Source organism: Anolis sagrei, chromosome 1 (genome assembly GCF_037176765.1).
Source record: "Anolis sagrei isolate rAnoSag1 chromosome 1, rAnoSag1.mat, whole genome shotgun sequence".
Lineage (NCBI taxonomy): Eukaryota > Metazoa > Chordata > Lepidosauria > Squamata > Dactyloidae > Anolis > Anolis sagrei.
In genome coordinates, this window is record NC_090021.1 from 264,798,435 (window position 1) to 264,826,195 (window position 27,761).

A 27,761-nucleotide genomic window follows, 5' to 3' on the forward strand; every position below is an offset into this window, starting at 1 on the left:
TCTCTGCCTATGAACCCACCAGGACTTCCGGGGAGGCCCTGCTCTCGATCCCGCCTGCTTCTCAAGCACGGCTGGCGGGGACGAGAGATAAGGCCTTCTCGGTGGTGGCTCCTCAGCTGTGGAGCGCCCTTCCTACGGACATTAGACTAGCACCATCTCTAATGGTATTCCGCAAAAAAGTGAAGACCTGGCTGTTTGAGCAGGCGTTCGAATAATTAGTGCAATGATTGGTTAATGAACACTGGAATGGAACAATCAATGACGAATCTGGAACATGTTTTTGATGACGAGACGACAGTGAATGGGTATTGTAGTAACTGTTTATTAATTGTGTAATGTGTTAGGTTGTTAACTGTTTTATACTGTAGCACTGAATTTTTGCTGTTCGTATTTGTTGTGAACCGCTGTGAGTCGCCTTTGGGCTGAGAACAGCGGTATATAAGTAAGGTAAATAAATAAATAAATGGTCCCCCACGGGGGTAAACCAGGGGCAAACCAAGGGGCAAACCAAGAATGGGCAACTTGCAACTCCCTGAACAAACTCAGAAGTAGAGTGGGCAGATCAAAAGACAACCTGACAAAAAGGCACTATCTAAAGGAATCCCACACCTTCTGTGACTGTGGAGCAGAACAGGCAACTCTGCATCTGTATGCTTGTCCACTAGGCCCTGCGTCATGTACAGAGGAAGAATTGTTGGAGGCTACAGACAATGCCATTGCTGTTGCCTGTTTTTGGTCAAAAGATATTTAGCTGCCTACGCTCCTTCTATTTTTATCAGTTTTATCCTAATTTATGCAATGCTTTTGATGTGAAATAAAAATAAGTAAATAAATAAATAGATCTGATTTTCAACAGAACTTTCAAACTTTCTTACAAACTGGCTCTGTTGGTTCTGCTGGCTCTGTTGGTTTTATTGGCCACATAATAATTGCAATAACTATTACAATTACAGGTTAAGTTATTATTTCATTTCTGGATGTATAATATAATTTTGTCTTAAGATATTGGTTTATTTTGGGATCTGGTTGGTTCATTATTTGTACTTCTATTTATTAATGTACTACAGCATTGAATATTGGCCATTTTTTGTTGGAATCTGCCCTGAGTCCCCTCAGGGAGACAGGGCGGAATACAAATAAAGATGATGATGATGATGATGATTATTATTATTATTATTACAAAATAGCACAGCAGAGTTAATACAAGATGGGTTATTTTCTATTCTGCCTTTCCAGCATTCAAGATATCTAGCAATAACATTCAAATAAAAATAAATGCAACAAAAATATAAATGGTTAAACACAATTTAAAACAAATCACTCTCTTGTAGAAACTTCCAGAACCTGGGAAAATTCATAGACAGATATGTGGCTGACTGACAGATATGTGGAGGCTGTGGAAGCAAGAAACAGGCTTCCTCAAAAGAGTTGAAAATCTAGGTAGGTTTCTAATGGAGAATATAAAGTCACAAGGCAGAGTCATCAGCCCAAATTCAGAGTACCTTCTTGTTATTATTTTGTAAGATTCAAAAGTACATTAGTGAAGCAGAGGTTTGATCTACTCATCTTATGCCTATTATGTCTATTACACTGACTCAGAACAAGCCAGTACATTAACCCCTATCAATATGGAAGGCTGCTTCTTCTTTTTAAATATGGTGCTCACATGTAAAGTTAAAAGAAACCCTACCGAACTGAAGTAAAAGGTCATCTTCCAACACAGGCTTCAAATATTTCTCCTCTTCCCAAGGAAGTGGGGAACTCACAGAACTAAAGTACTCTGCAGTTGGTTTCTGGAACAGAAGATGGAAACAGACATTCTCAACTCTTTTTAACCTAACCAGCATGCTAAAGCATCTTTACAGAGAATATTGAAGTGGACCAGATATGAAAATCTAATCTCTAACCACTTACTATCATGTCGTTCAGCATGTCATTTTAGGAAAGAGTTTTGCAAAATACTGAGTCTGTACTATTGCTATTTGCATATTAACAATTAATCAGAATATTTTCTAGTCCAGCAGAGTTGGCAACATTGTTACTTCTTATAAGAAACTAGAAAGTTGTCAAAACATGAGATAATAAACACGTATGATATGAATTGCATGAAGAAACCACAAGTGACTGGGTTTGTTTAAGGTTGCATCCATGCTCCATGAAACAACACTGAAGTAACGAATTTAATCTTACCAGAGTCATACTCCCAGTTACTTTCCATAGTTTATCTATATGTAGTAATTCTTGTGATAATATACCTTTCCTCCTACTGCAAAGTCACAAGTAACTTTACTGTGAATTTCCTAAACAACAGTTCCCACGTCATGAAAGATTAATTTAGGACTTCCAAGAAGCACTGGTCAGTAGCAACACAATTACTATTAGTTTTTAACAATTGTGTATGCAAATGCAATACAAGCAATAATCTTATCAATGTTCCTAAATAGCATGTTTCAGTGTTTTCTTACAGTGATTTCTTCACCAGAAACATGTACTCTTATGATATTTTAGTGAGCAAATTGGCATAAACTTCTTGGTTTCCTAACCTAAACCAAACTGAACACTTCACTAGGTAAAGAAAAACCCAAGACCTCAGAACCAAGTAGGGTGACATGTAAAGTTATATTTCTAGTGGTCACAGTACCATACGAATTGTGAATACTTGCTGCAGGCTCAAAGATTTATCAAAGCAGTTACAATCTAGTGAGCGCCAGAGCAGTGTAGTGATTTGAATGTTGGACTACAATGAATTTTGGTTCAGATCCCCTGCTCAGCTATGAGACTCTCTGTGTCTCAGAGGAATGCAATGGCAAGCCTCTTCTGAACAGAAACCTTTAGATAGGTGCATCTTAGGAGCGCCATAAGTAGGAAGAATTCCAAGGCACACAACAAAAGCATCAGTCTAGCATAGACAACTCATGTCTATTTTCCTGATCTCTGCCTACACTGCAACCTACTGATCCTGTTACATCTTTTCCTCCTTTCTTTACTTCAAAGGGAAAAGAAGTCTCCAAAACATTACCTGTTCCTCACTACTGATACTTCCAACCAAGTTTTCAAATAGCTCCTCGCCCTCTTTTATATTCAAATCCCTCCACAAACATGTTTTCTCTTACTGGGGCCAATGAGAGTGGAGGAATTACTGGGATTTGGTAGTCCAAACCAAGACTAAGAGTCTGATGCATGGCACATGTTTTTGCTTCCATGCTAGTATCATTGTTTATCTACTGATTTTGATATCCACTGTAAAGTCAGTGAATTTCAAAGAAAATAATAATGCTAAACAAAATTTTACAATCTGGGAAAAGATTTTAGTTGGTCCACTGGGAACTCAAAACTGTCCCTGGGCACGTCAAGGAAGGAAGCCCAGCTCCTTCTGAACTGTTTCAAGTTTGGTTTTCAAACCACAGAATAATAGTCAGTGACCATGAACACTGTACTGCATTACACTTTGCATATTGCATATCAGTAATGAAGGCTGCTCTTTTTCATTCCTCATCAACTTCTGAACTTAATTTTTAAATAGCTTACGTTGTTGCAAAGAGTGAAGAGAATAACTATGAGCTCATTTGATAATTCACATCCAAGCTTAATATAGGATGTAAAATATATGTGATAAGCATGCGAGTCTGGAAAACCTATTTAAAATGTGCATATGCCATAGCACAGAATACAGCAACTAAATTATAGACACATCCTGAAGATACAATACGGTTTAATATTTGTCTTGTTAATATACTTAGTTTTTCAAAATATTTGGTTACTTACTTCCACTCTAATGAAGTTTATTAGCTTGATGTAATTGTAGCAGTCAAGTCCTGAAAGAGGAGAGGAGGAAAAGAAAACAGAACTGCTTTAATGAAATTTATTAACGCTTTAATCTATTTACTATTTATATCAGGCCATCTTATGCCTATTGAACTTTGTCATTATATACCACTACTTTAAGACCAATTGCCAATTTCTGTAGAAAATTATACACATCCCAAAAATCTATTCAATTCAGTCATCTTAGGTATGCTTAGTCTACTTATTAATTAGTCTACTTATTAATCCCAGAACTTGGATCCACAACATTATTTTTAAAAAAGCAGCAGTAAAAACACGACATATGCATTAAATCAGAATTAAAGGTTGTATATTAAATGCAATCAATTAATTACATCAAAACAAATTAGATTAAAATTAATAATAAACATTTTAATAGCAATAAATTAAATTAAATTTAGATTTTTGGCAAATTAATCAAAAACAGAAGTGGACAAATTAGGGAGCTACACTGATCTCCTGTAAGACTTTGGAGAACTGCATCTCACTGCTGATCCTCTGAAAAATACATTATTTTTTTTTGCTGCAAAATTATCCAGGTAGATGGGGGAGGAACAACCTCACCATGTTTTTTCCCTCTCTGTCATTTTAGCATGGAGATAAATTGTTTATTCAAAAAATAAGTTATGTGGAAGTAACACTATTGGAAAAAGATCTTCCCTGGTCCGAAAACCGACTGGGAGACAGTAGAGAACACATGAAAATGTATGCCAAACCACCCAGAGGCCACTGGTAGCAAAACCATTTTTTCAAAAATATGGGGTGGAGCACAAAGAGTCCACACTTTCCCTACCCCTGATCAAAATTCATAGGAAGAAGTTGCTACCTAGAGAAGGCTCTAGAAACGTGATCACTTCCCTTAGACGGTGGTTCTGGTCACTGAGAAAGTCTGGTGCTGGTCACTGAGAAAGTCCTCTCATATGACTTCACCAAAAGTTCCTCTGAACTCCATCACTTTCAAGTAATGAAAGTACTCATTTTCAGCAGAACATTTATTTGTGCACAAAAGTAACACTGAAACCAATACACCACAGTGGATTTTGTACACCACAAATAAAAACAGCAGTTCAACATGTTACAGCAAGCTTTTTATTCCTATACACATGTGCAAAACTAAATAATCTGACAGGTAAACCTTTCTTAAATAAACAAAGATACATGTTTCTCCCATGTCATCACTACATGTGGTGTGCTTGAAAGACATCTTAGAACTCGCCCATTCAGGGAGATACAGCACACTCCTTTCATTCATGGGGGATATTTTCCAAAACGCACACATATACACTGTGCATATCTGAAACCATGAATATATAGCAAGCCATATATTCTGACTATCATTGGCCTGATAGGAGCCCTTTGTGCCGGCAGGACTGAAGACCGACAGGTCGCAGGTTTGAATCCGGGGAGTATGGATAAGTTCCCTCTGTCAGCTCCAGCTCCCCATGTGGGGACATGAGGAGAACCTCCCACATGGATGGTAAAACATTAAAAAAAACCCATCTGGGCGTCCCCTGGGCAACGTCCTTGTGGACGGCCAATTCTCTCATACTAGAAGCAACTTGCAGTTTCTCCTGTCGCTCCTGACACAAAAAAAATGGGCCCAATTCATACCACAGACCTAGAGAGGCCCTCCGGAAGAGGGGAGGATATTTTTGGAGCCTCGGTAAGTGAAACCATGGATCTCAAGTCTGTGGATAAGGGGGTTGTCCTGTACCCTTTTAAATAATCTGGGCCTAAGCCATTTAGAGTTCTAAAGGTTATAACTAGAACTTTGAATTTTGCATAGAAACATATGTAAGCTGTCTCACGCAGCAAACTGGCCACAGCATTTTGGGTCTGCTGACACTTCTGTACTGTCTCCCAAAGAAGTCCCATGTATGGACGGATTGAGACTTTTTTTATATGATGTGAGATGCATAACTGCATTTGACACATTGTTATAATTTTATTTCCATTATTATCCTCTCTTCATCCAAAAGGCTACAACTGAAGAAAGATGTCCATAGAAAGCTTTCAATATCTGTTGAGTTCTATTTTTTTCAACCACTATAAGTTTTTCATTGATGCTCAACATTCACTTTTACCAATAAAATGTACACTTGTGGGGAACTAATCAGATATCTACATAAAATGGAGAAGTAAACTTACTGTGTTTATGAGCTAACATTCCAACATTGAATCCATGGTCTAATGTACAGTGGCCAAAAACATCTTCTGCTGAACTGAAAAACCTTGAAAAACCAAAAACAAAGATACAAATATATATGTGTGCACGCATGTGTAATGGTACTAAAAATAGTTGTTGTTATTGACCAACCATTCCAGTACTAATTAGAGCTGACTCCGCTTAGTTTCCAAACTCAGGCAGGATCTTGTGCCAAACTGACCACAGAGTTATGCTGCAGGATTTAAGCTATTCTTAGAAAGAACACAATTCCCTCACAAAACAAACTATAGGTGAAATAAAGAAGGGGATTAAGAAAATGAAATTGGAAAAATACAAAGAATTAGAAAGAAAGTTTATATGGCAATAGTATAGGACACCAGCCCAAAGAGCAAACATGGGAATAGGGCTAAGCCCAATATGTTGGGATTGTAAAGTAAAGAAAGGCTGGCATGCACATATGCAGTGGGAATATCTAACAATAACTTTGTGGGAAAAGATATTTTTTTAAATGGAGAAATGATTCAAAATACCAATCCAGTAAACATGGAATTTATGCTAAAGGCAATAATAGGGAACAAAAAATATTGTTGCAAAGTATCAAAATTTATTGAAGGTAATGGTCCTAGCAGGACAGGCAGCAATAGCCTGAGGATGGAGACATGAAAAAAATGGAATTTGGAAAATTGGAATAACAACTTATTTGACTAAGCACAATCAGACATTATAGAATGTGTAGCTCAGGAGGGTACACAGGACGCTCAAACAGAAGAAATTAAAGAGAAATTGGCAATGTATATGAAATGTATAGAAGATAGTGAAGCCAGTACAGATATTGTACAAAGATTAAGAAAACTATGTTCATGATTAAAGATATAGAAGAAAATGTTTGCTTCCGCATCAACCACTCTCAATCTGGTGTCACCTAGACTAAAATACTGGAAACCAACTGGGTGATGAGTCAGGCCCTCTCAGCCACAGAGGAAGGCAATGGCATATCCCCTTAGATAAGTAATGCCAAGAATATGATATCTTCACTTTAGGGTTGTGAAAAGATTGAAACAATTTGAAGGCACATAACAACAGCCACAAAATAATCAGTGTTCTCTTAATTAAGACACAGAGCACTTGATTCAAGTTAGAGGAAAATAGATTCTATCTATATGTTGCCTCACCATTCAAGTTGATTGAATGGGCTCACTCTACGTTGGAGTAACTAAAAGGATCCCGACTAAAGTCCTTGTCTATTCTTATTCTTATGGCAGAAGAAAAAAAGGACACCACCAATGAACAGTGGATCTATGGCTATTGTTAGATCCAAAACGGGGGAACGCTGCACCTGAATTAGTAGACAAGAGTCCAAAAAAAGCATACCACCCAACTATGTCAATTAATCCTTTACCATTCCAGTTTTTCATCTGCTCTTAAACTGTTCATTTCTCCTGAACTTCTTCCCACTTTCCCTCTTTGTTCTGGTTCGCTTCAAATGGCGCAAACTGAGGACAAAGTGAAAAAGCAGTTTCCACTCACTAATTAAAGGAAGAAAGAAGATCAAGGTGTGGAAAAATACATTGTTGAGGGTACACTACACTGTAGAACTAAAGCAGTTTGACACTGCTTTAATTGCTACGGCTCAGTGCTATGAAATCCTGGGTGTTGTAGTTTGATGAGACACCACCATCATTTGGCAGAAATATCTAAAAGCCTTGTAAATCGAAAACTCCCACAATTCCATAGCACTGTGCCATGGGAGTCAAAGAGGTATCAAACTGCATTAATTTTACAGTGTATCAGCCTTGGGCAAACTTGGCCCTCCAGGTGTTTTGGACTTCAACTCCCACAATTCCTAACATCCAACTGGCTGTTAGGAATTATGGGAGCTGAAGTCCAAAACACCTGGAGGGCCAAAGTTTGCCCATGCCTGGTGTTTATGTACCCTCAGTTGTTGTGCACTGTCAAATCATCTCTGAATTATCACGAGGGTTTTCTTTGCAAGATTTGTTCCAGAGAGAGGCTGTTGCCTCCGAGACAAGTGAGAACTTGCCGAAGATCTTCCAGCGGGCTTCCATGGCCCAGCGAGGGCACACAGCCCAGAACTTAAAATGCACTGTCTCTTGCCATTCTCAGTAGATTCAGCCAAAAGGAAACTGCAGCGTCTCCTTGCTCAGGCATGGGCAAACTTTGGCCCTTCAGGTGTTTTAGACTTCAACACAAAGAATCATAGAATCAAAGAGTTGGAAGAGACCTCATGGGCCATCCTGCCAAGAAGCAGGAATATTGCATTCAAATCACCCCTGACAAATGGCCATCCAGCCTCTGCTTAAAAGCTGCAAAGAAGGAGCCTCCACCACACTCCGGGGCAGAGAGTTCCACTGCTGAACGGCTCTCACAGTCAGGAAGTTCTTCCTAATGTTCAGATGGAATCTCCTCTCTTGTAGTTTGAAGCCATTGTTCCGCGTCCTAGTCTCCAAGGAAGCAGAAAACAAGCTTGCTCCCTCCTCCCTGTGGCTTCCTCTCACATATTTATACATGGCTATCATATCTCCTCTCAGCCTTCTCTGCTTCAGGCTAAACATGCCCAGTTCCCTAAGCTGCTCCTCATAGGGATTGTTCTCCAGACCCTTGATCATTTTAGTCGCCCTCCTCTGGACACATTCCAGCCTGTCAATATCTCTCTTGAATTGTGGTGCCCAGAATTGGACACAATATTCCAGATGTGGTCTAACCAAAGCAGAATAGAGGGGTAGCATTACTTCCTTAGATCTAGACACTATGCTCCTATTGATGCAGGCCAAAATCCCATTGGCTTTTTTTGCCGCCACATCACATTGTTGGCTCATGTTTAACTTGTTGTCCATGAGGACTCCAAGATCTTTTTCACACGTACTGCTCTCGAGCCAGGCGTCACCCATTCTGTATCTTTGCATTTCATTTCTTCTGCCAAAGTGGAGTATCTTGCATTTGTCACTGTTGAACTTCATTTTGTTAGTTTTGGCCCATCTCTCTAATCTGTCAAGATCGTTTTGAATCCTGCTCCTGTCCTCTGGAATATTGGCTATCCCTCCCAATTGGTGTCGTCTGCAAACTTGATGATCATGCCTTCTAGCCCTTCATCTAAGTCATTAATAAAGATGTTGAACAGGACCGGGCCCAGGACGGAACCCTGCGGCACTCCACTTGTCACTTCTTTCCAAGATGAAGAGGAAGCATTAGTGAGCACTCTCTGTGTTCGTCCACTTAACCAACACCCACAATTCCTGACAGCCAACTTTTTTTTTGTCGTGTCAGGAGTGACTTGAGAAACTGCAAGTCGCTTCTGGTGTGAGAAGTATGTTGCCCAGGGGACGCCCGGATGTTTTGATGTTTTACCACCCTTGTGGGAGGCTTCTCTCATGTCCTCGCATGCAGAGCTGGAGCTGATAGAGGGAGCTCATCTGCGCTCTCCCCGGATTCGAACCTGTAACTTGTTGGTCTTCAGTCCTGCCGGCACAAGGGTTTAACCCACTGCGTCACCGGGGGCTCCTGACAGCCAATTGTGGGAGTTGAAGTCCAAAACACCTGGAGGGCCGAAGTTTGCCCGTGCCTGGTGTTGGTGTACCCTCAGTTGTTGTGCACTGTCAAATCATCTGACTTGTCATTAGGGTTTTCTTTGCAAGATTTGTTCCAAAGAGGCTGTTGCTTCCAAGACAAGTGTGAAATTGCTCAAGATCTCCCAGTGGGCTTCCATGGCCCAGTGAAGACACACAGCCCAGCACTCAAATTGCACTGTCTCTTGCCATTTTCAGTAGATTCAGCCAAAAAGGAAACTGCAGCATCTTCTAGCTCAGGCATGGGCAAACTTTGGCGCTCCAGGTGTTTTAGACTTCAACACTCACAATTCTTGACAGCCAACTGTGGGAGTTGAAGTCCAAAACACCTGGAGGGCCAAAGTTTGCCCATGCCTGGTGTTGATGTACCCTCAATTGTTGTGCACTGTCAAATTATGTCTGACTTATCATGAGGGTTTTCTTGGCAAGATTTGTTCTAAAGAGAGGCTGTTGCTTCCAAGACAAGTGTGAACTTGCTCAAGATCTCCCAGTGGGCTTCCATGGCCCAGCGAAGACACACAGCCCAGCACTCAAATTGCACTGTCTCTTGCCATTCTCAGTTTGTTGTTCATTCGTTCAGTCGTCTCCGACTCTTCGTGACCTCACGGACCAGCCCACGCCAGAGCTCCCTGTCGGCCGTCACCACCCCCAGCTCCTTCAAGGTCAGTCCAGTCACTTCAAGGATGCCATCCATCCATCTTGCCCTTGGTCGGCCCCTCTTCCTTTTGCCTTCCACTTTCCCCAGCATAATTGTCTTCTCTAGGCTTTCCTGTCTCCTCATGATGTGGCCAAAGTACTTCAACTTTGTCTCTAGTATCTTTCCCTCCAGTGAGCAGTCGGGCTTTACTTCCTGGAGGATGGACTGGTTGGATCTTCTCGCAGTCCAAGGCACTCTCCGCACTTTCCTCCAGCACCACAGCTCAAAAGCATCGATCTTCCTTCGCTCAGCCTTCCCTAAGGTCCAGCTCTCACATCCGTAGGTTACTACAGGGAATACCATGGCTTTGACTAGGCGGATCTTTGTTGCCAGTCTGATGTCTCTACTCTTCACTATTTTATCGAGACTGGACATTGCTCTCCTCCCAAGAAGTAAGCGTCTTCTGATTTCCTGGCTACAGTCTGCATCTGCAGTAATCTTTGCACCTAGAAATACAAAGTCTGTCACGGCCTCCACGGTTTCTCCCTCTATTTTCCAGTTGTCAATCATTCTTGTTGCCATAATCTTGGTTTTTTTGACGTTTAGCTGCAACCCGGCTTTTACGCTTTCTTCTTTCACCTTGATTAGAAGGTAGATTCTCAGTAGATTCAGCCAAAAAGGAAACTGCAGCGTCTCCTTGCTCAAGCATGGGCAAACTTTGGCCCTTCAGGCGTTTTAGACTTCAACACCCACAATTCCTGACAGCCAACTTTTTTCGTGTCAGGAGCGATTTGAGAAACTGCAAGTCGCTTCTGGTGTGAGAGAATTGGCCATCTGCAAGGATGTTGACCAGGGGACGCCCGGATGTTTTGATGTTTTACCATCCTTGTGGGAGGCTTCTCTCATGTCTTCTAGCTCAGGTATGGGCAAACTTTATGATTAAAGATATAGAGGGAAATGTTTTAGACTTCAACACCCACAATTCCTAACATCCAACTGGGAGTTGAAGTCCAAAACACCTGGAGGGCCAAAGTTGGCCCATGCCTGTCCTAGCAAGCTTTTATCCATCCTGAACACACTCTGATGTTGCTTGGACGCTATATTTTCATCTGTGAAATGTTGGGAGCCTAGGAAAACTCTTATTCTGAAATAGGTTTTTCTTAAGAGGCACAACTAACCTTCCCTTTTTTAAAACACTGAGAGTGAATAAGGAAAACTGGAGGTGCTCCCTCTCGCTGGAAGAGGCCGGCGCCTTTCCTCCCCTCTCCCAAAAGGAGACGAACCTGTCACAGAAAAGGCACGGGGTCCTGGGCGCAGAGCCCCTCGCCTCCTCGCCTTCTTCCGCCCAGGCCTCCTCGCTGCCGCTGTCCCACGAACAAGGCTCATCCTCCGAGTCGCCTCCCGCCATTGCTGCTGCTGCTGCTGAGAGAAGAAAAGACAGGAGTCAACATCAGCGCGGGAAGAGCGAAGGGAGAGGAGGGAGGACCCAACCTACCCATTCCCTCCGCTTCTCCGGCGCTCATCGCCGCGATTGTAGGAGCGGATTCCACGTGGTCTACCCGCTATGTGTTTCCCTTTCCCACTTCCGGGTTACGCTTCCAGGCGCCGGCCAATCAGAGTGCTGAGAGGCAGGAGGAGAGTCTACGGTGCGCTGTGTGAGACAAACGTTTTAAGAAAAGCGGCGAATCGAGAGGGGATAGTAGAGCCCTGGATTGGGAGGTGTTCTGATCTCATGTTTGACTCCGAAATGACACCCTGCTGGAAAACAGACTCGAGATGCATCTACACCACGTATGGGAATTGAAGTCCAAAAAACATGGAGGATCAGTGGTTGGGATACTTTCCTATGCTGTGGAATCCTGGGATTTGTAGTTTAGTGGGACCCAAGAATTATCTTGCCCTTCCCAAACTGCAAATTCCAGGATTCCAAAGAAGGCAGCCGTAGCGATTGAAGTGGAATAATACTGCTGTAACAATATTGTGTGATGTTGACTTCAGGTGATGCTTTAATGTTTAGTGGGAGAGCTATTTTCTCTCAAAGTTAGTTTTTTTTTTTACTTGATACATGGCACTAAGCGAAGCCAAGGGCTGCACATCCTCTGCATCTACCCTAAATGTGGCTGAAATCCTGTGTGCAAGAATGAGTGAGTGTGCCTAAAATTCGAACACAAGTCACTAACCTCATGCAACAATCTCATTTTATACATAAGGAAAAAAATGGTTATACAGATTTGAGTGTCCCTCATTCAAAATGCATGAAACCGAAAGGGTTTGGGATTTTGAATTGTTTTATTGTTTTTGGTATTTAGGAATACAGTACCTGTATTTACATATACAGACATAATGTGATATCTTGAAGACTGGACCCAAGTCTAAACACAAAATACGCATAGTATGCACCTTAAAGGTGGATTCCCTCTCCGACTACCAGAGATCTATGTGGTGAAAGCAGGAGAGGGAATCCCAGGGTTTCTTGGTTGACAGAATTTTTATTAGGATTGTATTTCTTTCTTCTTTACTTCTTTTCCCATTGATTTGTTTGCATGGGTTGATTGATACAATCAGCTCTCCATATCCACGGATTCTGCATCCATGGATTCAACCATTCATGACTTGAAAATATGCAATTAGTGCAATTAATCTAGATTTTGAAACTGAATTATATAGCAGTGTAGATGGGGCCAGTGTCCTCATTTTGTCTCAGTCCACCACCGCAGTTCCACTCTTGAGTTCTGTCCTGCAGAGTCCTAGGATTTGTAATTTTGCAAGATATTCATATTTAGCCTCTAGAGGTCACTCATTCACTCCCTCGCCTGAACTGCAACAGAGGTCCCTAGTAGAACATTTTAAGGAGGTGGAGCCCCACCAAACTACAAATCCAAACTACAAAGCCCCATCAAACTACACATTTCCCAGAATAGGGCGATGTCAGTTAAAGTGGTATAAAATCATTATAACTGTTGTGTGAATAAACACAATTAGCTGGAAGCATTAGCTAATCCAGCCCAATCATTAACCAGAGTAGTGACTCCAATCAGGAAATCAGAAGAAAACTAGAATGTAGAATGGCAGTTTCCTGAAATAGTCCTCACCTATCCAAGGCAAAGGTTTGTATGAAAAGATATTAGCAGTTATTGTCTGTAAACTGTTCTGATTTATGTTTTCTGATCCACCAATAAAGAATGCAGGTGTGTTGCCACTGCTTTCAGAAACATATAGTATGGGTTCATATACGATTGTATACACAGCCCACAGAGACAGACTGGGTTCTATAGTTACACTGGCATGTTTTTCAATGAATAAGAGTTTTCAATTCAGTATATAGTTTAAATTCATTGTTAGAAGAGAGGAAGAGCTGTTCTGTGGCTTTGGATATTTCAGTGCTCTGTGCCATCTTCTGGAGGAGGTAACACTGAAAATGGTATGGAAATGTGCCTGTGGTTCTGCATATTTATTTATTTTGGTTTCGTCTACCCCGCCCTTCTCACCCCGAAGGGGACTCAGGGCGGCTTACAAAGCAAAGGCACAATTCGATGCCCACATCACATAACAGTCAAAAACAGAAATAGCATCAATTCACAGTTAAACAACAATTCCTACATTACAACTATAAAAACCAATAAAATCAATAAAACCAATACAAACCCAATTCCTCCTCATAAACGGTCAGTGTTCGCTATCTCATAGTTCCATTTTCAATTCCACATTGTCAGTCCTGGTCATACTCGTCTGATTATCTTCTCTAATTGTCAGATTGCCCAAAGGCCTGGTCCCACAACCACGTCTTTACCTTCCTCCTGAAGGAGAGGAGGGATGATGACGCCCTAATTTCCCCCGGGAGTGAGTTCCACAGGTGAGGGGCCACCACTGAGAAAGCCCTGCTCCTCGTCCCCACCAGCCTCACTTGTGACAGTGGTGGGGTCGAGAGCAGGGCCTCCCCAGATGATCTCAAACTCCGGGGTGGGACGTAGAGGGAGATATGTTCGGACAGGTACACTGGACCGGAACCATACAGGGTTTGTAGGTCAAAACCAGCACCTTGAATTGTGCTCGGAACTGAACCGGCAGCCAGTGGAGCTGGCACAACAGGGGGGTGGTGTGCTCCCTATATGTCGCTCCGGTGAGCAATCTGGCTGCCGCTTTCTGGACCAGTTGAAGTTTCCGAACAGTCTTCAAGGGCAACCCCACATAGAGTGCATTGCAGTAGTCTATTCAGGATGTAACAGGAGCATGGACCACTGTGGCCAGATCAGACTTCCCAAGGTACGGGTGCAACTGGTGCACAAGTTTTAATTGTGCAAAAGCTCTCCCAGCCACCGCCGAGGTTCCAGGCTCAGCGATGAGTCCAGGATCACTCCCAAGCTGCAAACCTGCGACTTCAGCGGGAGTGTAACCCCATCCAGCACAGGCTGTAACCCTATACCCTGTTCGGCCTTACGACTGACCAATAGGACCTCTGTCTTGTCTGGATTCAATTTCATAGAAAGCTAGGAATTCCATTCACCAATCAAGTTTCTTATGCTACTGTGTTTAGCCAGCCAGTCAATTGACTGGTTGGCTAAACTCTTGTTCTCTACTGTGTGATTTGTGAAATAATATTCAGAGTTTCTAGAATGCCTTGCTTTTCAACTATCCTGTACTACCAATTAGGTGTCTTTTAAAATGTCCCAGTTGCTCCATGTTCATTGTTTGCTGTTGTTTTAGTTGGTGAAAACTCAGTTCAAAATGCAAAAATAGTTTGTAACAGAAAGTTGCCTTTCTCAACAGGAAAGGAAAAGGAAAAGGAAAAAATACAACATTTTGGAAGCAGTTCCTTCTCTGGCCAATATAGGAGGGTCAGGTGCACAGCAAATTCCCCAAGTTTACTTGTTTCTAATTGATATAAGGTGCCTTGATGGTCTCTTCTCAGGGTACATCTACACTGAAGAATTAATGTAGTGTTTGACATAATTTCAGCTGTTGTGGCTCAATACAATGAAATCCTAGGTTTTGCAATTTGGTGAGGCATTGACACTCGTTGACAGAGTGGGCTAAATATTGTAAAACTGAGACAGATAGTTACGTGCATCTACACTGTAGAATTAATGCCATTTTACTTCACTTTAACTGATATGACTCGATGCTATGGAATCATGGGGTTATAGTTTTAATTAGATTTTTAATCTTTCTCTGCCAAAGAGTGCTGGTGGCTCACCAAACTACAAATCCTAAAATTTCACAGCATTGAGAAATGGCATTGAGAAATAAATAAAATCACTTTTTGAGAGGTAATGACATAGATGAAACTCTCTGTCCCTTCTGGCAATGGCGGAACATTTGTGTAAATGTTTAACATTGATGAAGCAAGCATACTTCCCTGGGGCAAGCCATTCTTCTGTTTTCACCCTCGATTCCCTGGAACTCAACAAAAAAGCTCCTGTTTTGTAGCAGATTTCCTATGAAGCAGGTGAGGTGGTAATCCTTTGTGATATTATACTTTTTTTTCAGGAGGAGGCAATGGTTTACAGTATCATAAGTTGCTGTCATGTCTATGAAGACAGCTCCTGTAATCTATATTTCAAAACCATCTTCCATGTGCTGAGTCAGGTTCAGCATTTGTGATGTATAGATTTTTCCTTTCCTGAAACCAGTTTGCTGTGGGATCATAAATGGGTCTATTTTTTCCATAATTCTGTGCAGGAGAAGTCTCTCCAGAATTTTATAAGATGACACAACAAGGAGATTGGTCTATAGCTTTTTGGATCATTATGGTCTTTGCCTAGTTTCAAAATGATTATGACTCTTGCTTTCCTCCAGATGTTAGGGATCTGACAGGATGCAATGCAGTTGTTCATTAGCTTCAGCAGCCAGCACTTTCCTTTTGGGCCAAAGTTCTTAATTTGTTCTATTCGTAGATCATGTCAAACTGCCTTAATTCTACAGTATAGATACATCCCCAGTGACCACTTGCCTTCTGGCTGATGAATGAGGCCATTCTATGTTTAGTTCTCCAGATTCAGGGCATGAATTCCTGATATTTCAAGATGCTTTAAATTATTTAAGTATTTTGTATTAGTCTGAACGGCTATTTTACAAATATTGTTAATTTACATTGCTCTAGAGACAGCTAGTTGTACAATTTGCAGTATATAGAGCAATAAATTGCCCCACTTTGGGACACAAGTTTAAATCTTTACTCCCACCATTGTTCTACAATATGCCTATTAAAATATAGTATACTTATAAAATGTAGTCATAAAGATGTTATAGTGGTACTGGTAATAGAAAATTTGGTATAAAAGATGTCATAGCTTAAAATGCTAATGCATGCACAGCAACCAAGAAGTAAGTGACCCTGAACACTGTCGGCCTTACTACTGAGTATAGGATTGCATTGACACTAACATCTCATTAAAACTGGTCTTATGCATAGTATGAATTAATCATTTCAATGCAAAATTTCATGCCATAGCTAATAGAACCACGAAAACGTTTTGAATTTTAATATCTTGCATTTATCTTTTGGTTGAGAATAAAATACTGTAGGTGCAAGAGCCGTTCGTAAAAGAAAAAGTTTTTTGAAGTTGTTGCACAATCCTGGGATAGTGGCAGCCTTTGGAGACCTTTTAGATTCATTTAATGAATAGCTGTTGCCTGATGCCAAATGTAATGAAAAGCAACCACAAAAAATGGGAGAAGCTGTATTTTAAGCTCATTTACTTCAACTAAATTGAATTAATTCAAGCAAATTATGCTAAAAAGACCGTTGAAGACCCTCTCCTTACAAAAATACTAATTCTCCGTACACATGCATTATTTCCAGTTTTTAAAGAGGAAAGGGGGGCGTTTGAAGTATTATATGTAGTAGTTGTGTGTAAAATCTCTCATTCTTCATATTGGCTTCTTAAAAATTAGCCAGCCAATCATAAGTCCCTAGACCGACGCTGTCTCCCTGAGTTAATCCAAGGCCAGTAAAAGGATAATTTGATTAAACTGAGACCCTAATTTATTTAGCTTTAGTTCTGGATCAAGCTTTCCTTAATAGAGTGCTGTCGTCTTCAATTGTTGGAGGCAAATTAAAGTGACATAAATACCATGGGACTTTTTCAATCTGATTAGTCAGCTAACTTGCCTCAATGCTACCCCAGGCATCTGATGCTGGCGTCCTTCCTTTCATTAGCTTTACTAACAACTGACAAGTTCTTCTCAAAGAATGGGCACCCACGCTGCCACGCCGACCCCCACACTTAACCCATCATCCTTCCTCAATGGGTCCTGTTTGACAAGGTGCCTACACCTTTCTCCACTGCTATTCCCCACACAAAGCTAAATATTGTTTTATTAGCTATCAATAGCCTGTTAATCCCAAACAATTTCACAAATCCACTGAGTCCTCAAACTGATTATAAACATTTGGTCTTTTAAGATGCTAAGTTTCTGCTGGTTTCTTTCCACACAGTGCGATACCCGTAGCATTGAGCTGGGGAGAAAGCGTCAAATACCAAAGGTAGCTGTGTTCTTTAATGGTACATTTCACTAGTCAACAAGAGAAAGAAAAAAAGCAATTTCTTTGAAGGCGGCTGCTGAATCCTTATCTTAAAAGATTTAGATAAAAGACCGTTTTTTTTAAAAAAAAAATCTAGACCTTCCATCTTTTCAAATGCCAGAACAGTGGGATCTTGTTTGTGAGCATTTTGGCAGAAACCTAACAACTGGGAAAAGTGTTCTGTAATGTTTTTAATAGCGTGTGAAATCTGAAATTCTTTACTAGATCCTTAGTATTAGAAGTAAATGGAAAGTCTACTATATAACAGAGGAATGTCTGAAGATACATTTATATGTGTGAATAAGTGGGAAAAAGTATTACAAAACAACCAGAAGAAAGAATACATATGAAATTGTTGTTATGTGCCTTCAAGTTGTGTATAACTTATGGCAACCCTAAGATAAACCTATCACAGGAGTCTCTGGGTGAGATTTGAAAAGAGGAGCTTTGCCTTTGCCGTCTTCTGAGGTTGAGAGTGTGACTTGCCTAAGGTCACGCAGTGGGTTTCCATGAGTGAGTGGGCATTTAAATCCTGGTCTCCACAGTCATAGTCCAGTGCTCAAACCATTGCACCATTCTGGTTCTCTTCATAGAGAATATAAACAGATTAATGTCAGATGGTTACAAATTATCATACTTAGAAAAAGAGAATTAGTAGTGACCTGGGATGAGCTACAGCTGAGTGATAAAATATGTCCTTTGCATGAAAAAGAGCTGAGAAAAGACATGGAAGTTACTATATGATAATCTGGTAGATCCAGTGTTCAGATTTGGTACATATATGAAAGCTTGAAATGTTATTTTTAAAATTCTATGTCCCATAATACCGCAGAGAGCATGGTAATATAATCAAAAGTAATGTTTCTTGGAAGGAGAGCAATGACCAATCTCGATAAAATAATAAAGAGCAGAGACATCACACTGGCAACGAAGATCCACATAATTAAAGCAATTGTATTCCCCATAGCAATCTATGGATGTGAGAGCTGAACCATAAGGAAGGCTGGGCAAAGGAAGAACTGTGGTGTTGGAGAAAAATTCTGAGAGTGCCTTGGACTGCAAAAAGATCCAACAAGTCCATACTTCAGGAAATAATGCCCGACTGCTCACTGGAGGGAAGGATGTTAGAAGCAAAGTCAAAGTACTTTGGCCACATAATAAGAAGACAGGAAAGCTTGGAGAAGACAATGATGCTGGGGAAAATGGAAGGTAAAAGGAAGAGGGAATGACCAAGGGCAAGATAGATGGATGTTGAAGTGACTGGCTTGACCTTGAAGGAGCTGGGGGTGGAAACGGTCGACAGGGAGCTCTGGCGTGGGCTGGTCCATGAGGTCACGAACAGTCGGAAGCAACTGAATGAATAAACAACAAAAATGTTTCTATGTTCTGGAACAGCTCAGTTTCATAGCATTGGTTTCAATGCAATTTTTATAGGTGGAAAAACTGCCTGGATAACATAATTCTTTTTCTTGTTGTAAAGAAAAAGGCAACCAAGACAAAAACTCAGCCCATATATTGAAGCAGAGATCAGCCTTAATGATGAACAGAATTGATTTAGGTGGGATAATTGGACTAATTTATTCTAAGATCATTAAGACCTTGTGCAATGCAGTGCTGGGAGTCCTAGCAGAAGAGATGCAGCTCTGCTACTTGTAATGCTTTTAAGGCACTTCTCTCTGCAGGCAGCAGCCAATTCCTGCACAGTTTTGCTGTTGCCATAGTCTCATCTGACAGCTTTGCTCCCATTGGCAGGTTTGAAATCACGCTTCCTTGAGCAGGAGCAAGTGTGTAGCTACAAGAGGCGGAGGGAATGGCAGTTTTCCTTCAGTCGTTTTAACGTTGGGTAACTTAAAACTTCCCTGAACATTTAGAAATGCAGTTCAGGCATTCAAAGAAAAGAGACAGAAAAGGTAGCCAGAGAATTGCAACAGAACAAATAATGACTTCCAGGTGTAAAGGATTTTAATTGTCTTACTCCCTGCAATGGTAAAAATCTGGGAACTGAAGGGAAATTGCATTAGCACTCTGGATTCTTAACTGTGGGGTAGGCATCCAGTCTCCTCCCCCCACCCCCAGGTTCTAGAAACATAATAGATTTTGGAACCTAGAAGGCACAAGATGCACCTCTGTATTTCAAGTCAGCCAAATAGTCTTCTGTTTTCATTTGGTTTTAATGTAAATAGGTCACGTTAAGTTCTCCACAAATTTGGCATGAAATATTTTACTGTACCAAGAAGGCATGACAAGAAAGGTAAAATCTTGTACTTATTTATTTATTATTATTTATTTATTATTTGCATTTATTGACCGCCCCTCTCAGCCCGAAGGCGACTCGGGGCGGTGCACAGTAACAAAAAGAACAGTATACAATAAGTCAAGACAATACAGACCAGACAATACAAACAAACATATACTTGTGCTAAAAATCCGCTTCGTCAAGTCCTGGGGTCATAGCCAATTTCATAATCCTAGTCCATTCCAGAGTCGTTCAAGATACACTCAGTTGAAGGCCTGCTCGAAGAGCCATGTTTTTAGGGCCCTCCGAAAGGCCATCAAAGAGGGCGCCTGTCTAACTTCAACAGGGAGGGTGTTCCACAGCCGGGGGGCCACCACCGAGAAGGCCCGCTCTCTCGTCCCCGCCAGGCGTGCCTGTGAGGCAGGCGGGACCGAGAGAAGGGCCTCCCCGGATGATCTCAAGGCCCTCGTGGGCTCATAGGCCGAGATGCGGTCTGCAAGGTATTTTGGGCCGGAACCGTTTAGGGCTTTGTAGGATAACACCAACACCTTAAATTGGGCCCGGTAGCGAATCGGTAGCCAATGGAGCTGGGACAGCAGGGGCGTTGTATGCTCTCTGCGTCCTGCTCCGGTTAACAGCATGGCTGCCGCGCGTTGGACTAGCTGCAGCTTCCGGGCCGTCTTCAAGGGTAGCCCCACGTAGAGAGCGTTGCAGTAGTCGAGGCGGGATGTGACCAAAGCGTGTACCACCGTGGCCAAGTCAGACTTCCCAAGATACGGGCGCAGCTGGCGCACGAGCCTAAGCTGTGCAAATGCTCCCCTGGTCACCGCTGAAACCTGAGGCTCCAGGCTCAGCGATGAGTCCAGGGTCACACCCAAGCTGCGAACCTGCGCCTTCAGGGGGAGTGCGACCCCGTCTAGCACAGGCTGTAACCCTATACCCTGTTCGGCCTTGCGACTGACCAGGAGTACCTCTGTCTTGTCTGGATTATGTACTTATGTCTTTGTGACATATTGTTGTTTCCAAATGAGAAGAATACGAAGGAAATTCTGCAACATTTCTATCACCTACCATGTTGTGATGGATTCCTTCTGCTTCTGTGCCCACATGCTGGCAGAAAATTGACATTAAGGCAGGATTCTCCTTCCTCATTATTCCCTTTCTTTTTCAAAGCTAGACTTACACAAAAACTAGACTTGCACAACTCAGGAAGTCTTCGAGTTACAAACATCTGACTTACAAATGACTCACAGTTAAGTGCAGGGATGAAACAACAAGAAAAAAATCTACCCCTTGGAAGGGAAATTCACTCTTGAAAGAGTTATCATGGGGAAAAGGTGTATCCATCAAAGCTTTGCCACCAATCTTTGTTTCAAATCTATCTTGTTCATAACTTGGGACTGCCTGTATGAGTGTGGGAAGAGCATGCAGAAGTATAATCAATCACAGCATCATGAAAGGGTGAATCAGTGCAATTGTACAATTGAAGAGTTGTGCAATAGCAAAGATGCTCAACTATTGAAAACCTGACTGTAGTGGAATATGAGGCTCATGTGATAAAGTCTGTGGTGGCAAAAATCTATACCTGCGGCAGTGGTCCATTCCTAGCATAGGGGAAATACAGAGAATGGCAGTAATAATGAAGCAGATGTTAGATTGTATATGTAGAACCCTTGGCACATGACCCCACACAGTCGTGGAATATGAATCAACTTGAAATCAGAACTATAATGACCAGGGCAGCATCTTTTGGATTTCTTAGTTTTTGTAGTTCAATGTGACACTAGAGTTCTTTCTGGCTAAGTATGTTAAATACTATTCTAAATACTCAAGCCAGGATTTCATAGAATTTTGCCGTAGCAGTTGAAGAGGAGTCACAGTGCTATTGTTGCCTGGTGTGATGGGACTCGTGGGTACAGTGCAGTCTGGGGTAGACTTGGGTGGCTAAGATACTTTTTGTAGTGTCATTTCTGAATAGTGACCGGAGAGGGGAGACTGTATAAGGCTTGAGAAGGCAATGAACAAAACTGATACATGGTTTGGAAAAAAGGAAACTATTCTATGGAACTGAATGCGGTTTGCTGTTCACTGCCCATCTTAGTACTTAGTAATAACTTCATGCCACTAGTGTAAATAATAGCAGTTCTTTGCATGATTGTGGCTATTCTTAAATTAAAAAGCAACTGTTGAAGATTAGCTAGTTGAAGATCTTTGTTAGAAGTTTAACCTAGGCTGTCAGAAATAAATGGAATTTATTTGGAGGCAGCTATGAATACGAGATCAGTTGCCTAATGAATTAGTGGTTCTGTTATGTAATGTGCTGATTTATCTCTTTTTTGCTGGGATATCCACCTGCTTTTCTATTTATCTTTCTCCATGATACAGTTGTTATGAGTTGCTGCACTTCAAAATATAAGCCATGTTGCAAGCGGTAAGAAAAAAGGAAGAAAAAAGGATGGAGAATTAAAGAACAACTGAAAGAGGTTTCATAGAATCATAGAATAATAGAGTTGGAAGAGACCACATGGGCCATTGAGTTGACTTTAGAAGAAAAGAGGAAGAAAGTAGGTCTATTGTTTGTAAATTTCTTGCTTCTTCATAACAGAAACAAAATGGCTTATGATTCATGTTCTCTGATAGAGGGTATTCATTCAAAGACTTATGGGTTCAGGCACAGCTTAAAAAAGCTAATGTTTGGTATGACAGCTCCCAGGATCTTCCAGCCAGCTTGAGCAGTTGCCCTCCCAAGATGCTAACAGCTTTAAGGTCTGAGGGCCCTTCTACACTGTCTCTATATCTCAGGATCTGATCCCACATTATCTTCTTATCCCAGATTATCTGACAGTGGAGATTCATATAATCCAGTAATCCAGTCTGGGATCAGATCCTGGGATATAGGGCAGTGTAGAAGGGGCCTGAGTTCAAGCTCATTCCCTGAATGTGCTTCCAAGATAAAGCTGAAGTGATTGGAATGAAATCCAAATCTCGTTGTTTCAATCTGTGACCACAGTCAGCCTTCTCACACTTACAACCCCTGACACTCTCACACATTCCCTTTTTAAAAGCTAAGTACTTTGTGGCAAACCCATTTTCTAACGGTTCAGTTCTGGCCGCTCTTTTGAATTGTTTTAATGCAATTTCCAAGAAAAGCACGAGAGGGCAGTACAGTTCTAACCCGAGACCCTATGTTTTTCAGAAATGATTGCAAAGATTGGGCTCTTTGAGAAGAAGAAAAAAGTTATTCAGTCCTTGAACTGTTTTTAGTTCAGCAATATTGCTAGTCTTTTCTTTTTGATCTTGCTAATGCTTCATTGCTTTCTTTTAGAAGAATAAAAATAAAAGCAACATGCTATAATCCCTGGGTCCAATATGAACCCAATCTGAAATGAATATTTGTGTCCTTTTTTATTAAAAAGCCACTGAACAAATTGATGGCAGCAGATACTACAAAGATTTCCCTGTCTTTGTGTGAACTGTTATCCTCAAACTAAATTATGAACACACATAGTAAAAAAAAATATTAAAGAGCAATCTAAAATTCTTTTTAAATGGCTATTTTTAAAGAAAAAAAACTATTGGTATTCTGTTGTTCCTTGGCCTAGATACAATATGATTTTAGCAAAGAAAAATCTTTACTATCAAAATGCATCAAATATAAGTAGAAGTAACCCAAGTAACTAGAAGTAACCCAAACAGAATGTATACAATTTGTTTTGCACTATTGGTTGGGCAGCCAGTTGCACAGTGGAAAAGTGTTCCAAACCATTTCCTTTCACTTACTTGTTCCTACTAAGCTTTTTCTCCAGAAGTTTTGCAATAAATTTTCCAACAAATTCCCATTGGACTTTCTTTTGCGGGTTCATGTGCATCACTTGGTTTCAGCACATCCTTGGTTTCATGAACTTAGTTGGGGTCCAACTCCTTACATATTGTCAGTCAAATTCTACTTCAAAGCCACTGGAGATATATAGGTCACTTCCCAAAGTGTTATTCTTGCATCGAGTTCCTATTGATGTTTACTGAGAAATACATCTTCTTGAGTTTAAAGGAACTTCAACCTTAACAAATGTGCCTAAGATTGGGACATTAATTTAGAAAGCCCTGTTTTCAGATGTTCATATATTTGAAGGATCACACATTATGTGGCAGTGTAGATGTGTATTGTCAAAGGCAGGGGTCCTCAGACTTTTTAAACAGAGGGCCACGTCACAGTCCCTCAAACTGTTGTTGGGCCAGATTATAATTTGAAAAAAAAATGAATAAATTTCATGCACACTGCACATATCTTATTTGTAATGCAAAAAAACCCCACTTTAAAACAATACAATAATTAAAATGAAGAACAAATTTAACAAATATAAACTTAGTATTTCAATGGGAAGTGTAGGCTTGCTTTAGGCTGATGAGATAGGATTGTTGTTGTTGTTGTTGTTATATGCTTTCAAGTCGTTTCAGACTTGCCAGGTAAAGGGCCAGGTAAATGACCTTGGAGGGCCGAATATGGCTCTCGATCCTTAGTTTGTGGACCCCTGGTCAAAGACTTTCATGGCCGGAATCACTGGGTTGTTGTAGGTTTTTCGGGCTGTAAGGCCATGTTCTAGAAGCATTCTCTCCTGATGTTTTGCTTGCATCTATGGCAGGCATCCTCAGAGGTTGTGAGTATAGATGTGGCCTACATGAGCTTCTCAAGCCTGCCTCTCATTAACATATTTTCCAGCACATTTTAAATGCAGGCAACTATTGACCAATTTGTATGCCTTTTAGAATTGTTCATAGTCGTTGTCCCTGTCCCCCTTCCCCCCCCCCCCCCCGGCAAAAGTATGCACGCATTGTTTAGTGAAAAACATTGCAAACCCTGAAGTGTGTGGATTTCCACACATAGAATGTGCTTTTGTTCCAGATATGTTCTCAGGAAGTACACAGTAGTGGAAACCCAACATTAATGAAAACCACATCTGCCAAACAAAATTATCAGTTGTGGACATCCTAAATCTTTACTGATTTTTTTTTCTCTTGCATTGCAGATGGAAAGCCACTGCTCCATCTGCTATTGGTATCCACAGCACATATTAGCAACATGCTCAAAATTCCCACTGTAACAAGATGGATAAGGAACATGGGCAACCCATTTTGTTCCAATCTTGGAGTCTTCAATCCTGGGAAAGAGAAAAATCAGCAGAGGGATGAAGAAAGGGCCAATTTTCTCCCAGTTATGTGTTTAAGGTGCTTAAGGAATTTTCAGAGCCCTAAGCACCTGCATGTGATGTTGTTTTGTTGTTTGTCTTTCTAAGTTGCAAAATATTATTCATATCCTCAGAGCTCTATGCTTAAGCTTTTGACTGGCAGGCATCAAGTAGATGCTACTTTTCCCGAACTTTCAAGATGGTGTGTGTGCATACATGCCCACATTTGCAAGATACATACACATTTATATCCCCTTTTACATTCAGCAGCTGAACCAAATTTCACAAAGCAAAGCCAAAGAATGGCTAAAAGGTTAGGATAGATGGACTGTTTCCAAATTGGAATACTAATGATGATCTTTAATGAAGCCTGACAGTACAATCTGTTTCTTATTGTTCCCTAAGTGCTGGCTACTGATCACGTTCACTTGTGTGAGGTGATGGGGAGAGCTGGGAACGAGTGGCCCCCGCTGGCAGGCAGAACGGAGAACAGCTGATCTTTCAGCAAGGATTAAATTCATTAAAATGATTCCTGCATCTGAAGAATCAATCTTTTTATTTGTTATCATCATACTGTTTATTAATATTGAATGGTGGCTAATTGGTGGCACTGCTGTTTGGGTCATCTGGCTGTGTAATCTTCTTACTGAAAACAGTCACCAGTGCCCAATTCAAGTAGGGAATTGGGAGAAGAGATTTCCCTCAACTTCATGATTATGGAAAGAAGTGGTGAGAGAAGAATTAGTTTACAGCTCCCAGATAGGGCAAACATTGGTAGCAATGTATTCCGTGCTCTAACAACAAGCAACATCTCTGTAATTTCCACTTTAAAATCCTCTATGTTTTATCATTCTGTTTAATTTCTAAGCCAAGTAGACCAAAGGTACATATATTTTATTAGTAAATAACTGAGTGCTTGCTACAGATTCCACACTATAGAATGCTAATTTGCCTTATACACGATGATGTATTAAGGGTGAAGTATTGTTAGGGAGGATAAACTTAAGAAAAGAAGATTAAAAATTCCCCCAATGATTTGTTATTGTCCTTGGCAGATATTGGATTATGCAAAAAAGGGGAGAAAACTGAATTATTTATTTTGGCAAATTAAAGCAATAGTAGTGGGGTGTTCCATGTCTCCTGAAGAAGTGAATTTTTATGAGGGCAGTTTTGAAGAAACTGTGGTAATTTTAAGTGCACTTGCTGAAAAGTACATTCATTTTAATGCACTGGGATTTACTTCTGTGTAGAATGCTGAAGATTAGCCTAAATTGTGTGCAGATATATGAAAGTCAGTGACAAAGTGATGGACATTTTGTTAAGAAGTAATACTTTTAAAAATATGTGTGTTATGTTTACATTGAATTGTGCATTTGCTCAATTTTATGTTGGTCTTTAAATTTATGTTAAAATACTATCAACTTTATCAGAATGAAGTTGAAAAATTACTCCTTTGAGAAAGTTTGGAGTTTGGGCAATGAATGATGTTGAAAATAAACGCACACACTGATACACACACACAAACGAATAATGCAAAAATGCAAAGTTTTACCTCTATTTTTATTCAAACATTTCACTAGAGTTACACCCACCTCATTAAATAACCAAGAATAAAAATGATCATATCAATGATTAATATTACATAAAGCCCCATGTCATTTCTTTCCCATCTCAATCCTTCTATCTTCCACTCTTTTTCAATGTTTCCATTATGTCTTCTGTTGTTTCTGTTGTCCACATCCATATGTCCCTCCATCATGGCCCTTTTTCATTGTCCTCTGACAAATTTTATCTTGTTTGTCCATGCTGTATTTTCCTTAGATACTTTGTTTTTCTTTATTCATCCATCTTTTCATTTTTCCTGATACTCTTTCCTTCCCTCTTGTAAGTTCTCTAAAACTTGGAAATGAAATTATTAGAAAAGTGTAGCATGATTTGAATGCTTGGAAGAAGCTTGTGCATGAATTTGTTTTTTGTGTAGGGATTGGAGCACAACAACTAACACTCAATGGTCACAAAAAGATGTTCAAATCCAATGACATGGATACCACGATGATTGGTGGCATCTTATCTGTTACAGCCTTTGTCCTCCTTCACAGCAATTGTATCATGCCTTCACAGACATTATAACATGCACCATGTTATCATCCACTTGTTCTACCACTGAGGACTTTCTTGGATTTTCCAGAATGCCTTCACTGTGAAATAAATTGACTGGATTCTACATTCATATAAAACAATTAGACTACATTTCCCAGAATCTCAGAGCCAGCTTTGTCAAGTGGTCATCTACTCACTGTTTTGAAAAAAGTGTGGTAGATCTCAAACCAACACAATCATTGCCATGCATTAAAATTACTTCCCCCAACAGCTTCAGGGGGTGAAATTGGTCATCATATTTCTACTATTCTTTTTCCCCAAGGAAAATTGGAGATTGGAGTGCAGGAGAATTCTTTTGAATCCAAGAAAACATCTTTCTGGGCTACACAGCTTATGGGCAAAACAGTGTCCACCTCTACCTTAAATCATGGTGTATGTGCATCCATTTGTACACATTCACACAACGCAGATGCAGTGTGGCGTAGTGGTTTGAGTGTTGGATTG

General features: G+C 40.7%; 1 protein-coding gene and 1 long non-coding RNA gene across 4 annotated transcripts in view; one reads left to right on the top strand and one right to left on the bottom strand.

The window, feature by feature from the left end:
• Positions 1–11,816, bottom strand: part of PRMT3 (protein arginine methyltransferase 3) — a 97,665-nt gene extending 85,849 nt beyond the window's left edge. The window contains exons 1-5 of one of the 3 annotated variants that reach the window (XM_060765718.2): positions 11,709–11,816; positions 11,497–11,629; positions 5,974–6,056; positions 3,766–3,815; positions 1,691–1,793 (exon numbers count right to left, since the gene is read on the bottom strand). In XM_060765718.2, coding sequence (XP_060621701.2) covers positions 1,691–1,793; positions 3,766–3,815; positions 5,974–6,056; positions 11,497–11,629; positions 11,709–11,736 — 397 coding nt within the window. In that variant the 5' untranslated portion in view covers positions 11,737–11,816. Of the gene's footprint in view, positions 1–1,690; positions 1,794–3,765; positions 3,816–5,973; positions 6,057–11,496; positions 11,636–11,708 lie in introns of all 3 variants that reach the window. The other 2 variants (XM_060765710.2, XM_060765702.2) reach the window with 2 other exon arrangements.
• Positions 11,817–11,830: 14 nt separating this feature from the next.
• Positions 11,831–26,495, top strand: LOC132769096 (uncharacterized). The gene is made up of 3 exons (XR_009630794.2): positions 11,831–12,004; positions 22,360–22,538; positions 24,999–26,495. It is a non-coding gene; the product is annotated as an uncharacterized lncRNA (long non-coding RNA).
• Positions 26,496–27,761: the final 1,266 nt, after the last annotated feature.